This window comes from Protomyctophum bolini, assembly GCF_963924005.1.
Source record: "Protomyctophum bolini genome assembly, chromosome: 6".
In the NCBI taxonomy this organism is placed as follows: domain Eukaryota; kingdom Metazoa; phylum Chordata; class Actinopteri; order Myctophiformes; family Myctophidae; genus Protomyctophum; species Protomyctophum bolini.
Window position 1 is genome coordinate 23,956,062 of NC_137867.1, and position 17,366 is coordinate 23,973,427.

The following is a 17,366-nucleotide window of genomic DNA, read 5'->3' on the forward strand; positions in this document are numbered from 1 at the left end:
GGTTCCCTTCAATCCTCTGTCACAGGTATCTCCCTGGTGGGCTGGTAGTGGACAGTCCCTCCAGACCCCCTGTCAGGGAGACCCACAGGCAGCGGGCCAGGCAGCGTGGCGACAGGGCCCTGAGGCTCCAGTGCACACAGCCTTACACAGCGGAGCGGCACACAGGCTCGACCACTGAGCAGCTGGTACAGGACTGGGGGATGGGGGTGGGGTGGTGGAGGGGCTGTGCTCCTCCCAGGGGGCGATACAACTTGGGAGAATGACACCCAGACAGACAGGGAGAGACACCGCAATGTCTAGAATATCAAGTACATTGACAGGTATTGCTTGAAATAGTGAGAGCTCCGCTCGAAGTCAGACTTGTGAGAAATGAGTTTGAGGACCTTTTGTGGGGCATGCAGGCCTTTCGTGACGCGGTCTCCCGTGAACCGGGGAGGCCCGGGAACCAGCCAGGCACGGGAAGTGTATCATGAGTGGCAGGTTAGATACCCAGTTTGTGTTTGGTCACCTTTGCTCTGCAGAGTTGGGTGTTGTGGCTTGAACCCTGACACTTGAAACAGGCCTGGCTTGTTTTCATTGGGAGAGCCTGCAAAGGGGGCAGTCGGAAACAGAGCGCGGCCGAGAAATGTTTTGACAGGAAATGGGAATGGACTGCAAATGGGCTAATGTGGAGGAACGACAGGGGGAATTTGAGGGTGGGTGGGGTGGAGAGGGGAATGGGGTACACGCCAAGGAGCTCCATAGCATTCTTGAATGGCCACACACTCCCAGAGTGGTTGGGGCAAAATCTCCTATTTGTCTGCCCGCTAATAGGGTTCACCTTTGGTTGAGAAGCACAGAGATTAAGTAGGGGGCAGATTAGTGTGATTTAGCCGGTACTTCAGATAGCAAGCGAGTGTGTGTTCTGTCTGCGTGTGTGTGTGTGTGTGTGTGTGTGTGTGTGTGTGTGTGTGTGTGTGTGTGTGTGAGTGTGAGTGTGAGTGTGAGTGTGAGTGTGAGTGTGAGTGTGAGTGTGAGTGTGAGTGTGAGTGTGTGTGTGTGTGTGTGTGTGTGTGTGCGCACGCATTTGTGTGTGTGTGTGTGTGTGTGTGTGTGTGTGTGTGTGTGTGCGCACGCATTTGTGTGTGTGTGTGTGTGTGTGTGTGTGCGAGTGCATGCGCGCGTCCATGTGTGTTACGCATGTGTGTATTTTGTATGCGTCTATCAGCATGCGTTTATTTTTCATGTGAATTGATTGAATTTGTCTACATTTGTTTTGTAATGGAATCTGTGTAGTTATTATAACGTGCGTGCGTGCATGTGTGTGTGCAGAGTCAGAGGCATGCGTGTGTGTGCGCGTGTGCGTGCGTGCAGAGTCAGAGGCCAGTTAGCAGCAGTATTTAGAAACAGGGTCTGTTTTCTTTGGCCGCATGCTGCTGCTATGGAGCAGAGTGTGTGTGGGCATGATGTAAGGCTGCTGATATGCGGTGGAGCACTGAATGTGTGTGTGGGGGGCATGGATAGTGGGATTGAGGGCTGGTCAACCTCCTCTGTTAAGATCTTAAATTTCACTAATGACTTAACGATGCCCCCTGGCGCTGGGCTGCATGGCCCCGTGAGCTTTTTGCCCCTGTTTGTTTGTCCGTTTATCAGGCATCTGGACAGAACCCGTTTCCCTGGATGGACTCAGATTTCTCTCGTGTTTATGTGTCTCTCAATTTTCTAAAACAGACCCCAAAAATAATAAATACACATCACAGCAGTAGTTTTCTTCTTCTCCAAGTAAAAATCTTTGTTGGCTAATTTGATAGCCTAATGTTATTCTAACTGGGGTCCACAAAACAATATGACCAACATGTAGACAATTCCATGACAAATTGCCTCATAAAAGTTGTTTAACAAATCTATATGCTGACATGAGTAAGACAGTTATGGTACAGAGACAACAGAGTGCATATTGGCAGTGGTGGAAAAAGTACTCACATGTTTTACTTATAAAACTATAATCTATATCTATACTAATCTATATTTAATTTGCATATAGTTTACTAGGTAGATTTAGATTACTTACGCTTTTTTGTAGCTAGCTGTTCCTGGATCTTTAATGGAAAGCTTTTTGCATTCGTAAAGAAACACAAGCAACAATCTGGCAAATTAGCTGTCCCTGAAATTAGTTTCTGCATGTGTGTTCACGTGTGTGTATGTGTGTGTGTGTGTGTGTGTGTGTGTGTGTGTGGGGGGGGGGGGTGTTTGCATGTGTGCATACATGTGCATCCATGTTTGTGTGGATGTGTGTGTGTGTGTGTGTGTGTGTGTGTGTGTGTGTGTGTGTGTGTGTGTGTGTGTGTGTGTGTGTGTGTGTGTGTGTGTGTGTGTGTGTGTGTGTGTGTGTGTGTGTGTGTGTGTGTGTGTGTGTGTGTGTGTGCGTGCGTGCGTGCGTGCGTGTGCGCGCGTGCATGCGCATGCGTGCACGTGTGTGCATATGTGTGCTGCGTGTGTGTAGGTGTGGTTGCGTGTGTGTGTGTGTGTGTGTGTGTGTGTGCGTGTGTGTGTAATGGTCCTGATGAATCCGTCAGGGCTGAGGGCAGGGGGTGATGTGACCGCTGACAGGCTCCCAGCAGGCATGCTGAGCACCCCAACAGTCTCCCTGCCCTCCCCTTTAGCCCCCCGGCCCCCGCTCTCCCTTCTCACCCGTCTCCTCTGCCTCTTCACTCCCTCTCTCCCTCTTTCTCTTGTCCTTGGCTCCACACATTTGCTGTGGATTAGCCACGGACAGTAAATTACAGCGCGCTGGACCTCTGAGTGATTCCATACCTATCTGTTCACACGTTCCACCTCTCCGTTCTCCTTCCATGCTCCCTCCTATGCCATTAAGCCAGCTCACCCCTTTGTGTGTCTGTCTACTTTACCTCCTCTTTTTTCTTCTTCTTCTCCTCCTCATTTTTATCCGTCTTCCTCTCTATCTGTCATATTCGTCCTGGTTCCTAGACTCCTTCAACCCTGTCAGCTTTTTCTTCCCTGTCAGTCTCTCTCTCTGTCTCTCTCTCTCTCTTCTGTTATACTTCTCATCCTGCGTTCTTCTATTGTGTCACGCTACACAGAATTCCCTCCCTTACCCCCCAATACTTTCATACAAGCAGGTCCCTCTTGTGTAGGCTTCACAGGTTTCTCAGCTGCTTCTCTCTCTCCCTCTCTCTTCCTCACTCTCTCTCTCTCTCTCTCTCTCTCTCTCTCTCTCTCTCTCTCTCTCTCTCTCTCTCTCTCTCTCTCTCTCTCTCTCTCTCTCTCTCTCTCTCTCTTCCTCCTTCCTCACTCCCCCCTCTCTTTCTGGAAACAGATGTTGTTTGTCAGATCTTATCATTACTGGCTAATTAAGAAGACATCTCTTCTCATTCTGTTATAGCTTCTCTTTTCCTCTTCCTCTCCGTGGCATCCATCTCAGACTCTTTGTTCTTCTGTTGCTTTGGGTGGCGCTTTGATTACACGTGTTCACAGTAATTCTGATCACAAATTATTTGATTGACACGCTATCGTCCAAGCAAGACTAGTGCTTGGGTGTTGCAGGTGACCTTTTGGTGAGTTTGAAATCTATGCCGTCATAGTGGGTGCTCCATGTCCCTGTTTGACAGTTATGAGAGTATTTTTTGAAATCTCGTCCCACAGGAGACACTGAGCATGCTGGGAGAGGTCAGGCCACTGATGGGAGTTCTATTCCCTGTCCTGGTTGTGAATTCATGTTCTCTTCAGTCTGAATATATCTATCCATATCCATCTCTTTGGCAGTCTGACCATAGTCCCAAGTGGATGATACTCTGTATGCATTCTGTGTTTTGGGTTAAGCTTGGAAAGCTTAAATGTTCATTTAATTTCACTTAAGCCACTGAGTACACTGGTATACGCTTTTAGAAGTTGTACAGAGGCTTTAAAGTTAAAGATTTTAGCACCCCGGAGAAGCCTCGTTGAAACGCTCTCGTTTACCTCTCCTCGTTACTGTCCCATCATTCCCCACTCCCCCTCTCATCCCTCTTACCCTCTCAGCACTGCTGTGCCTCAGCTACTTTTGCGGAGGCAAGCCTGAAGGTTTTATGGCGCTACCAAGCTCTATAAATCAGCCCTAGTGGGTTAAATGTTTGCCTTTGTCACAGTTCTCAGGTTTAGAGGTGGTGTGGGCTGGGACCAGCTCTGGCCTGGTGCGAGGTCCAGGGTTGCAGGGGTGAGGCCGGCCATGGAGGGGAACAGAGAAGGGGCCACGGGGGCCACATCCAATTTACAGGACAAACTTTTAAAGAAGTCTTCATTCCCTCAGCCTCGTATCCTAGCTCTCTGGTGGTTACCACCTCACATGCTGAATAACTGATAACTGAGTCACAATTCCATCTGACTTTACATGTCAGTCTTCTGCTGTCTCATCTGTCAAGGCGTGCATTTCTTCTCATTTAATCCCCCCGATCAGAACTGGATTTATTGAGACAGCAAGACTTAAAAGGAGAGATTATGGCAAAAATACTTGGGGAATGTTTAAACAGAAAGTCAATACAAAAGTGCGAGAACACTGCAGTGCACACACAAGTATTTTCACAAGTATTTTCAAGTGTAGCAATGGAGTACAAAAAGTGTTGTTGTTTTTTTGGTTTTTGCAAGAAAAAGGTCAGATGATAATATAAAATAATAATACTAACGACGAGTTTCACAATCAGGATTTTGCAGTGTATGTGAAGTTGGTTGGTGAAAGGTGAGTGAAGCCGATGCAGTAGATATCCCTGTATGTTTTCACCATTATGTGAAGTTGGTTGGTGAAAGGTGAGTGAAGCCGATGCAGTAGATATCCCTGTATGTTTTCACCATTATGTGAAGTTGGTTGGTGAAAGGTGAGTGAAGCCGATGCAGTAGATATCCCTGTATGTTTTAGGAGGGGGCACACTAGGAGGCTGGTGTGAAAGGTCCTGCGGTGGTATGCGACTGAGGGGGTATCAGTTCGTGGAGGGTTTTCTGTGCCCCATTAGCAGTGTCAAAGGTCAGGTGCCCCGGGTGTTAACCTTGGTGACCAGTCTAGCTTCCAGTCTGCCAGGGGACCCTGGTCCAGGGGTATTTATTACTACTCCCCCTGCCCCACCATCCCCCCTCTTCCTCTGCCCTTCACCACTCTCCCAGTGGAGGAAAACAAAACACCTCTCTCCCTCCCCCCTCCCTTCCTCGGCCCCGGTACATGTGCTAATTGGTTGCATATCCATACACTGATGCATGGCGACCCATCTGTAGATTTTTGCTTTGCCGTGAAACATTCTTAGGTCAACACTGGCTTATCCAAATCTCAGTCTATAGCCAAGAGCCAAGAGGTTTACACAAAACATTAAACCTAAAACAAACCCATTGGAATACTGTTTATGCACAGGACTTCCATGCACAGAGATTTGTTCACAAAGCATTATGTGTGTACCATATTAATTTACACTTTCATGCTTTCGTATCTGCTTACATTTTGTGTATGTTTCTGTCCGTGTAAACGTGTGAGGCAATGTCACAATGCGTGGGTTTGTGTTTTTGTGTGAATATGCATATGTGTGTGCCACATGTGCATGCATGGCATGTGAGTGTATGTGTGCATGTATTACTGTCTGTGCGTGAGTTAGTGTTCTCAGTGTGTGAGTGTGGCAGAGGAAGGCCCTCAGCATGTCAGTATGTTTTAATGTCTCACATCTGGTTTCCTAATTTTCCTCCCTTAACCCTCTCCCCCACCATGTCAGGACACTGTTTTGTTTTTTCAGGGTGGGGGTGTGGGGGGGGGGGGGGGGGGGGGGTAGGGGCGTGATGGAGAGGATGGCTGATGAGTGATGGCCCTGAATACAGGACGTCAACATTCTCTCTCTCTCTCTCTCTCTCTCTCTCTCTGTTTCTCCATGCTTCTAAGTTCTAACGTCCCTCATGTCTGTCAGCTGAAGATCAGTGACTGGTCTATGATGGGGGACAGCCAGATCTATTCTGTCACTCCATTACTCTTTTCTTGCTACCTCTCTGTGTCTTCGATAGAGAACAGACCCCTACTTTTTTGCCAAACTTAAAATTCTGTCAATCTATCCTCCATTGTTTTCCTTAACATTTTGCTCCAAATTACAAAGTTTATATTTGGACATAAATGTGTCATCTGTGCAGTTGACCCACAACTGGAGGACAAGCGCCAGACATGGAGAGCAATCCAAATAGTAGTCGTGCTGCTGAATACTGTATAATCTGTGATACATTTTTGTCAGCCTTCTATCATGGCTTTGAGATCCATCGCTGCTAATAACCCCCTCCATTTAGTCTGAGCACAGAGGGCGATGTGTTTTATGCCTATGTGAAAAGGCAGTTTATGTCAACAGTGATTAGTGTTGATGAATGCCTATGAACATTTTGTTAGAGCTCCTTTACTGCTTAGGTGCTCGCTATGTGATTAAGGCCATATGTAAAGCATAGTGTGTAGCACTTATCTGTAACAGATGCTTCAAAGCACTGAACGCTGTGAAACCGAGGCTCAATACTGGGACGTGCAACAATTACACAACCGCGTCAATGTTGTTGGTGTCTTTCTTTATTATTTTCTTTTACTGGTTTTAGTTAAGAAAGTTGTCACCATTGGGATTCCCTCATGCTGCGTGGCCTGCATTTAGCCTTGAGAACTGAAGCAGATGTAGACAAAGGGGATGTGGAGGCCCTGACAGAGATGCAGAACAGAAAAAACAGACTCCCTGTGGTGCCTCTGTGGAAATCGATCCTAAGGTTTAAGACTCGGGCTTACCTTTTGTTTGTGTTTCCTTGTAAGTGTCTCTGTGGAGGGTAGAAGTTGCGCTGATTGTATAGGTTGATGTACATTACTGATAATGCTTCAGATAACAACATATTATGTTTTAAATTCCAAGCATCATTGGTCATTTAAAGTTTACGATTAAAGCTGTTTATGCTTACGTCAACCCTTTACTGGACTTATTCTGAATGCTATAATACCTATATGACCATTTATAAGTCAAATAAAAGTGCTTCCCAATTAGCTTTATTTGTACTACGTTGGCCAGTTTTCAAATTAAACAGATGCATAGCTCTGTGTGTGTTTTATTATGGCATACAACGGCAAATGTATGTATGAGGCACAGATACAAATATAGGAACATGCTGTGGTTTAAGGAGTTCTTTGAAAGCAGGCACTTGTCTGCAGTTTCCCGATGACATGTAGCTCACCTCATGTTCTCCTCATCTTGTTCGTGTGCATGCGGGAGGTGTGTGGGTGTATTACATTACCAAAACAAAAACAAACAACATCGATATTAAACTTTTGCAACCACAATAGAGGAGAGGGGGGGGAAAAACAGAGGGTCCTCGACTTCTTATTAATTATGCAAGATTAGTCTAATTATAATTCAGCAAATGAATGTGTGGCAGAAGGTGCGAGGCGACGGGGCTGGGAGATTTGCATGTTAAGTGGGCAGGGGGAAGCGGCTAATGAATGCTAATATATGCGTCAACGTCTCGCTTTAATTTCAGCATTTGCAGCTGTGTGCGTCCGAACTGAGGGGGGTGAAAAGTTGACTGAATGGGTTTTTGGGAGGGGGCAAAGGTTTGTGGGGGGGCTGTTAGATATTTAGAGTGTGCATATGTGTGTGTGTGTGTGTGTGTGTGTGTGTGTGTGTGTGTGTGTGTGTGTGTGTGTGTGTGTGTGTGTGTGTGTGTATGAGAGAGAGTGATCTTGTGTCATATACAGTGAAGGAAGAGAAGAAGTCAACAAACGGGGGCAGGAACCAAGGGAGGGTTAATATACACACAGCCTGTGATGAATGTCCAACCACTGGAGAAGGGAAACTGAAGCATCACTATGGTGCAGTTGATCCCTGCTATGAGTCAGTGAATGAGTGGTCACTGCATCCTGGGGGACCTGACGTGACCAAAGAGCAGGTGGCAAAGAGAGGAGTGTGACTGACACAGAGTCAGACAAAGTCATGGCCATGGTTATTAAGCCCATAGTGGGTGACTTGCTGTCACAAATTACCCCTCAAAGCTCAAACCTGAGACATAATATTAAAGTCGTTGCACAAGATAAATTTTACATTCAGTATGACCATCAAAGGACCTTTCAACATCAGTTTTATAAATGAAACTTTACTCAATGAAACATAGAATCAAGTACATAGTCTTAAAGCACTCTGAAATTCTGACCAAACCCGAAGAACAGCAAAGTTTATCTAGCTAACGGAAGAAATGTAAAGAGAAAGAAAGCCAGACAAGAGATCAGAAATATGATGGAAGGAGGAAGTGGTTTAAGGGAAGGGGAGGCTCCGTATTGTACCCTTTAGCACACTTCCATTCTGAGCCCTGCAGCTCAAGCAGAACTTTGAGGTTGGAGGTCCGAACACTCACTTATAAATTACAATCACCCTCCGCCAACAACAATATTGATTGTCCTCCTCTGAAATAGCTCAAATCAAGAAGTATTGGACATACTTTTGGAACCTAACGTGAGTTTTGAGCCAGGTCCCGTTCACAAGCTGGAGGGAGTGATGGGAGAACGAGGTGGAGCTGACAGAGTGAAGGGGAGATTAGTATTCAATGGGAGGGTTCAAGACTGTGGGGCCAATATGAAGTCCCTCTCCAAACAACATCTCTACATTAAGATGACTTATATTTGCAGAGAGCACAATGTGGGTGGGATTGGTGTGAGCCATCTATCTGGTTTCAAACCGTTGCTCCCTCTGCAGTCTTTTCCCTCGTCGCTGTTGTTGTTTATTTAATTGGACCTTTAACGGGCCTGTTTTTCAAAAGAAAGGCAGGATTGCACTTTACTTCAGTGACATCTGGCCCTCTACATGTATATTTGCAAACTGCCTTAATCGCATCATAACAGAATTTTCAGGCCTATTTTTCTGTTACAATCTATCTATCTATAAATGCACCATGTCTCTACACGGCTGTAATGCACGTAACTCGAGAACCGTTCCCCCCACCGACTTCACAACTTTGACACACGTGTTCCACACCCCCACAGGGAATGCAGTGCTCGGTGTCGAGTCGGTCAGACTTATGGTTGTCCAGAACCACCACAAAAGGCCTCTGCTCGGGCTCTGGACAGGGCCCCTGTCCATGCTCCATATATGGAGCTGGCCTGTTCTGACATCACAACACTCCATATTTGGGCATGCCTGACACAGAACTCCATATATAGGAATAAAGGTACACAGAGAGACGATACAGAAATTTCCATATATGGGCATAAGGGACACAGACAGATGGGTGGAACAGGTACTCTGACACGCGTACAACGGGTATTGCATAGCCGGGTGGGGCATGGATCTCCAACTTCCATCATTACTAACTCTAGTCTAGTAAATAAATAAATAATATATACTGTATGTATGTGTGTGTGTGTGTGTGTGTGTGTGTGTGTGTGTGTGTGTGTGTGTGTGTGTGTGTGTGTGTGTGTGTGTGTGTGTGTGTGTGTGTGTGTGAGAGAGAGAGACAGAGAGACAGAGGGAGAGACAGAGAGAAAGAGGGAGAGCACCTAAGCCAAGGGAGAGGAAAATATACTTAAGAGAGAGGATGTGTGTGTGTGTGTGTGTGTGTGTGTGTGTGTGTGTGTGTGTGTGTGTGTGTGTGTGTGTGTGTGTGTGTGTGCATACACCTGCTTGTACTGTACATGCATGCGTGTGAAATATAGGGGATATATGGCTTTGGCTGCAATTGTCTCCAACCTCCTTGCATCTTCCCATATCCCCTCTTTCCTCATACCTCTGGTTCCCATCTCTCCCAACTCTCTCGACCAGGCTCTCCTTCTGCCCCCTCCCTCTTTCTCCCTACTTTCTCTACCTACTCTGTGATGGAATGTGTTCCTTGTTGTTGCCTTCTCTTTCCCATCTCTGTGTTGCCTCTCAGCATGGGGACTTTGGGATTGCGGCAGAGCTGCGTTGCCATGGCAGCGGGCTCTGTTGCCGAACCGCGTACACCTGGGATTTGGAGTCTCTCTCTCTCTCTACGTAGTCTCCCCCATCTCCCATTTATTCCATCTCTCTCAGGTCTTCTTTGGTCTATAGCAGAGGCTATCAGAACCTTTCTCTCGTATGCGCTCCTTTCGTTGGCTCGCATTCTCTCGGTTGCCACACTCCAACACACTCATACAAACTCATACATAATGAGATGCATATACATAAAAACAGAAATTCACTCTCCCTCCCCTCGCATGTCCATACCAGCGCTCTCCCCTGTTTCTACTGTTCTCTTTCCACCTCCTCATTTCACTTTCTCTGTAGTTGTCTCTTTTACGCTCTCCTCACCATTCCCATGTGGGGGTTCAAATACGGCATCGCGGGATATCACAGTCCCATGGGTCCCCTGGCATACATCACTGTCTCCAGTTTACTTTGAAACACAGCAGTGGTGTTCACTGGACTACGCTTCAAAATTATCATCACTTGATTTAAAGTGTAATAACATTGACTCTGATACTAAACTAAACAGCCGTGATTGATGTCAGAGTTGCAAAACGCATGCACGCATTGCATGTATGCGTGGATGTGATGCATGAATGTTTCTGCGTGCATGTGAGAGCACATGCACACACACACACGCACATGCGCACACACTCACACACGCACACGCACACGCACGCACACACGCACACACGCGCACACACACACACACACACACACACACACACACACACACACACACACACACACACACACACACACACACACACACACACACACACACATTTCTACACACCGTCCACATGTCTCTCTGACAGCCATAATTAATGTCTCCTCTGATTAGTACTGTATTGCTGGGCACCAAATAGTGCAAAATGCTTTCATGTTATCTCTCAGCTGCTGATGTACAAATTTGTGTCATCCTATCTACATCTGCAGGTTTTTCTTGAAGTTCTTCCTGAAGTGTAACCAGAATTGCCTGAAGACAGCTGGGAACCCGAGGGACATGAGAAGATTTCAGGTAGAGAGAGAGAGAGAGAGAGAGAGAGAGAGAGAGAGAGAACACGATAAAGTGAATGATTGATTAAAAATCACAGTTAAATAAAAATGCCTGCCTCTCTCCTCGTATTATGCACCTTATTTATTATGTGTCCAGGTTGAATCGTTTCTAGTTACATTCATACCCATTCATACATTCTGGTCATAATTTACAGTGGAAAATTAAAGAGGCAAAAATTTAAGGTGAAAGTTAAAAATCAATAAGAAGACAGAGAGATGTAGAGAGGAAAGGGGTGAGATGTGTGGGGGGGACCAGAGGGGGAGACGGGCAGGAAATAGGTTGAGGTGTTTCAGGAAGTTGTCAAGAATTGAGTGATTGGCTCCAGATGGGGGAGGTCATGCTCCGTGACCCAGGAAGTGGTCACAGGGGACACTCCCGCCTCACTTCCTCTGCTGTCTTTCAGCACCATCGGCCCCTGTCTGGCAGCCTCACTCTCTCTCTTCCATCTACCCCTCTCTCGCTTTTCTGTCTTCCACCATGTTTGTTTTAACTCCTACGTTGTGACACATGCTGAGAAATTATGAGCGCTCTACGGCCCTCATCTCAAGGTTAAAAGGCGATCAGAGCTGGACAGGAGCCTGCTGCTGCTTGATCGATAATTTACAGTTATTTTTCCAAAGATTCCTCTCCCATTCCACCACCTATAGCACATATGCTTTCCCTCTTTGTCTCTAGCTCACTCCTGCTCTGTCTTTCTGCACCAAAAAATTAAATTAAAAACGACTCCATGTCTTTAGTGAAAGGTAATGTTTTGTCTCTGCTCTCTTGTGTTTCTAAAATGCCTATTGAGAAATGTTTAGTCTTTAAAATTACTTTCCCCCCCTAATGGACCCATTCCAAAGAATAAATACTTGACCGTATAAATGTAATATTATCACACACTAAATAAATCCACATATTTGTTATGCATGTCATCCAATGAGAGCAGATGCATGAAGAGACGGTATACATAAGTTCTGGCCAGAAAATCAAATTAGGGTCCCAATATATCATCCAGTGCTTTAACAGCCAGTAAAAATGGGAGATTCAGTCCATATGTTGGGTGTCATTGAGGGATCAGGATTGGACAAGTACCAGTTCAGTATGCTGCTGGATCACACAGGCATTTTGAGCTTAAAAACAAGCAGCCAGGCAGCGTGACTTGATGGAAGAGGGAAAAGGAATTGGATCACAGGAGTGTAAACATATCATGAAGATCCTATGGATGTCACATGAACCTATTGAGAAATATTACTATCACCTGTGTGTGATAATGGATTGTTGTTATGGGACTTTGCTGATGTAACCGGAGACAGCAGCTTACAGCACAGACCCACACGTATCCCCTATATTTCACACGCATGCATGTACAGTACAAGCAGGTGTATGCACACACACACACACACACACACACACACACACACACACACACACACACACACACACACACACACACACACACACACACACACACACACACACACACACACACACACATCCTCTCTCTCTCTCTCTCTTAAGTATATTTTCCTCTCCCTTGGCTTAGGTGGTCCTGTCCAGCACTGTGAGCGTAGATGGACATGTCCTTGCTGTGTCCGACAACATGTTTGTCCACAATAACTCAAAGCATGGTCGAAGAGCCCGCAGGCTGGAGCCAGGAGAGTCTGCGGAGAATTCTATGGAGTATGGTAAGGCATCGACCTACCTTTACTACTGATCATCACAGGTCAGGTCATCTGACTTACTAGCGGCACCCATTCATTCGGTGGCCAATGGCCATTTTATTACTTTTGTTACTTTTATAAAATAGTATACTTAGTAATGTATATTTCAAAATATGGGACTTACCTTAGATAATGCCTTGAAGTTCAATTAACCAGAGCATGCTTTCCTATCTAGCTACACCCTGTATCAAAGCCATCAGCCCCAGTGAAGGCTGGACCACCGGTGGGGCCATGGTCATTGTCATCGGTGAGAACTTCTTTGATGGGCTGCAGGTGGTGTTTGGCAGCATGCTGGTGTGGAGCGAGGTAGGGATTCTGTCCAAAACGTCCCGCTAATGACTGGTATAGGTTAAAGCATATTGGGAAATGCTATATATAGTCTATATAAAGTCCCTGTCCTGTCCCTACAGTTGATCACGCCGCATGCCATACGTGTTCAGACACCTCCTCGCCATATCCCAGGGGTTGTGGAGGTCACACTATCCTACAAATCCAAACAGTTCTGCAAGGGAGCGCCTGGACGCTTTATCTACACAGGTGAGCAGAGAGATCATCATCATTGTCTTTTTACAGACTTCATGATAGCATGTGGGTATTTCATTGTGGGCTCCCACTGAAACATGGTTTAATTTACACTTATTTATTTGATTTTAGCTCTGAATGAGCCAACCATAGACTACGGTTTCCAGCGTCTTCAGAAGGTCATTCCCCGACATCCAGGTGATCCAGATAAACTAGCCAAGGTGAGGAGCTACCTGTATAAGACACACCACATGATAGTGTTGGTAGTGATTTAAGCAACAGAACATTGGAGGGAGAGCTACAGTAAATTACATCGCTGTAGTCAGTGTAGTGTATGTGTAAATTATCTGTGAAGTTATTTACTATAAACACCTCATGCTTTCTATTGCTTTTATACAGCAGGTTTTATACATAATTTCTGTGAATTAAACACAGCTAAAGAATCGAGGTTTGGTGAAGAGTTAATTAATCTCTATTCACCTAGTTATGATGTTATAGCAACTGTTATATATATTATATTCCCTAAAAGACGAGTCTAAATCTTTGTCCTGTAGGAGATGCTCTTGAAGAGAGCGGCTGATCTTGTGGAGGCCCTGTATGGAAACCCACATAGCAATCAGGTAAGCAATAATGCATATGCTATTACTTCCCAGTGTCAGCCCCATATACACATGGACCTTCCAGGCACGGTCACTTGCACAAACCTCCTTAGTTTCACATTTCATTTCAACGTTATGTTGAATATAAGCTAGTAATGAAATCTTAAGGCTCCTATATACACTGTAAATCCCTGGAACATGTGACGCGTTTAAACCTAAACACCATGTGTTTAATAATAAAATGCCAAGTGTTTATTAATATTCATACAATACAGTAGAACACGAGTTCACTCAAACACCTCACGAGAACACCTAGTGTTCAAATTCTAAACACCTATATGACTGACTTTGATTGTAAAAACTAAACACGTTTATGTGTTTAAAAAGTGTTACAGGGATTAAACATGTTCTTCTGTTTATAATCTAAACACTGTGACACGTTTAAAAAGTGTTACAAATTATGTGTTTAAAACTGTTTAAAACCTAAACGCTTGGGTTTAGTGTGTAGACCTCATGACATGCCAAAATAAATGACATAATAGATGTTTGATTTGGTATATTGAGACGACCTCAGTAGTGGCGCTTTTCTGTTTAGATGTGCTTAATACGCAGGAGTGTTTCCCTCTGTGTAGCCTCTATGTGTGTATAGAACTATTGCTAACCCTCCATATCATTCCTTTTGCAGGACATGTTGCTGAAGCGTGCGGCAGACATTGCTGAGGCCCTGTACAGTGTTCCACGTCCACACAGTCAGCTGCAGGCACTACCCAGCTCCCCAGCCCACGGCAGCGTCATGGGCTTAGGCTCCTACCCCTCTCAGTTGGGCGTCAGCATCAGTGAGCATCAGAGTAGCCAAGGTGAGGATAATGACCTGCAGGCCATATACCTTCACTGTTATACTACAGAGTCACATCTCTCACCTTTAGAATTTAGCACTTGTGTTCTCTCCAATTTTCTAATCCGGCTTCCTTCTTCCTCTCCAGGTTATATTCGTAACACCAGCAGCTTGTCCCCAAGGGGATACCCCTCTGCCTCTACTCCTCAGCAGTCAAGCTATGGGAGTGGGGGGATGACTGGAGGCTATGGAGTGCCCATGACGAGCCTGGGAGTTCCTGGATCTCCTGGTTTCAGCAACGGCTCCCCTACAAGCTCACCCTATGGCAGTGAGTGTCATTGTGTTTTCTCACCTGCTTTTCTTTTTTGTTTTCAACAAATTCTAGAATGTATAGTATTGTTAAAACAACTTACATTTTAATGTACTGGTACTCAGGCATATGTTAGTCACGTTACATTTTTCTAAGTCAGTGTCTACCTCAGACCAACAGAGCATATTCTGTAAGTGTAAAAGTAAAGGTCTGTAGGTTGATTTGTCACTGTGATGGTTGATTTGTGATATTCCTTCTTGATTTTAATTAAGTAAAACCTGTCTTTTTTTCTGTTCCACAGTAATGCCATCTAGCCCCACCATACCAGGCGGCTCCAGCTCTTCCTCGTCTCTCTTGCCTTTTTCTTCTTTCCCATCTGCTGCCAAACAGAAGAGTGCGTTTGCTCCTGTCCTAAGGCCCCAGGGCTCCCCCTCCCCTGCCTGTCCAGCTTCAGGGGGGAACAGCTTCAGAGGTAGCCATCCAACTCACTATCTGACCCCCCTCTCTGAACTTACAAATGCAGTCTAACCCACTAAACCAAACCCTCACTACAATCTTGACTGAACATGACATGAAGCATATGGCTGGCCTGTTCACGGGTATACAATAATGCAACGTACAGGCTGAGTGACAAGAATCATAGATTTTCTATATTCTCTCTCTCTCCAGCAATGACGGGCCTGGTTGTTCACCCGATGTAGCATCCCCATCCACCCCAAGCCACTGCTCAACTTAAACCCTATCTTGGTACTAAGAGGGCAGGGAGAATGGAACATTGAACTAGCAGCCACACGTATATCCTCCCTGAGCCCCTGCCACTTGTTAGTCCATGTTTCATCCAGCTGGATGAATATGACGGGGTATGAAATATCCAAAGACCAGCCACCCACTTCCCGAGGCAGAGGAGATTATTCCTACCATTCACAACAGCTGCAATGAAAGCAAAACGCTCCTTAGCCAACAGTAGTCGACTGGAACTGTAATGATGGGCGCTTCATGAGGTGTCTGAGGTGGCATTTTGAAAGGAGGCTGAGGTAAACAGGTCACAGTCTCCCCACAAGCTTCAAAAGCATCCAACTTACTTACCTCTGGCCTTCTATCATGTGTGCAGTATTTGATTCTTTCCACACCTGCCAAGAATCTTGGCTAGATGATTTGTTGTGAGAGCACTGAACTTTGTACGATGATTGGACAACTCTGAAGCTCTAAAAAGCAGGGTGCTATGTGTTTGTGTATGGACACCATTAAAGGCATGTGTGTACATTGTCTGTGAGTTAGCAAGAGGTTTTTTGTAGTAGACTTTTTGAAGACAATTTACATTCCAGAATTATAGACCCTTTATTTTTTGTTCTGATCTTTAAGGTTTTATGAGGGAAAACGCTTTGTCCCCAGGGTTATTACTAAAGGAATTCATATATTGATTTTATTTAAGAACAAGCAATTTAACTTATTATAGTTAGCTTAGGGAATAATATAAACGTACTTTATAAATGTGGTCCTTTTGCATTTGTCATTAAAATAAGGTCATTGCCACATTGTCATTATAATTGCAAATGAATGGAAATTGATGGATTATTATTTAGAGGGAGTAAAGTAAACCATAGCACACTTATTTGAGTAAATATGAACAATAAAACTGGACAATTTGCTGGTTGCATAACATAATATTGTTATGCCTGCAATTAAAGAAAGTGAATGTCCTTGCTATGAAATGAAACATTAGATAGCCTTATCTTTCTTAATTTCATTTTTATGCATGCTTTTTCAAAACAAATGCCCTGATATTTCATTCCACAAAGACAACTGTGTATAATAATGTGATAACGGTAATTCTCTTATCACTTCACCTCAGTTTCCCAACCCTGTGGAACCCTTTTTAAGCCCTGTTTCTGGACACTATGCAGTACAGTAAATGAACTAGAAAACACCAAGTAATCAAAAGAAAAGAAAGGGACGAAAGGAGTGTCTATTAGAGTTCTCACTGATTTCAGCCAACATAATACAAACATCATACTCAGGATGAGAAGAACACGAGGAGTAGCTGACATCATTTAAAATGTTTTTTCTTTTATGTTTTGTGTTTTGTTTATTTTATTTATTTAAAAAATATCATTAGCAATTGTAATATTATGTTTTTTGAAGCCATCTTGTTTTTTATGGTACAAAGGTTGTTGCAAATGTGATTTGTATATCTCAAGTTGTAATTATATTTTGTGCTCCAAATAAAACAAAAGAAAAAAAGAAAAAGAAAAAAGAGAAATAAATCACTGGCATATTTCGGTTACTAAGTGATGACATATAAATTCATATTTGTGGTCCATTTGTGTACAAGTACAGGGTTAAACACAGTAAATCGAACCATCCCAGCATATCATATCTTCTTACTGATTTTGCTCCATGGCTCATATTGT

At 44.6% G+C, this 17,366-nt stretch overlaps 1 protein-coding gene across 1 annotated transcript in view; it reads left to right on the plus strand.

Annotated features, from left to right (window-relative positions):
• The window catches only part of ebf2 (EBF transcription factor 2), a 34,578-nt gene extending 17,583 nt beyond the window's left edge, over positions 1-16,995 (plus strand). Inside the window, exons 7-16 of the mRNA XM_080764992.1 lie at positions 10,866-10,947; positions 12,512-12,653; positions 12,865-12,995; positions 13,100-13,226; positions 13,344-13,432; positions 13,766-13,831; positions 14,496-14,667; positions 14,794-14,973; positions 15,257-15,427; positions 15,625-16,995. Of these exons, the coding sequence (XP_080621118.1) occupies positions 10,866-10,947; positions 12,512-12,653; positions 12,865-12,995; positions 13,100-13,226; positions 13,344-13,432; positions 13,766-13,831; positions 14,496-14,667; positions 14,794-14,973; positions 15,257-15,427; positions 15,625-15,656 (1,192 nt within the window). The 3' untranslated portion in view covers positions 15,657-16,995. The remainder of the gene's footprint in view (positions 1-10,865; positions 10,948-12,511; positions 12,654-12,864; positions 12,996-13,099; positions 13,227-13,343; positions 13,433-13,765; positions 13,832-14,495; positions 14,668-14,793; positions 14,974-15,256; positions 15,428-15,624) is intronic.
• Positions 16,996-17,366: the final 371 nt, after the last annotated feature.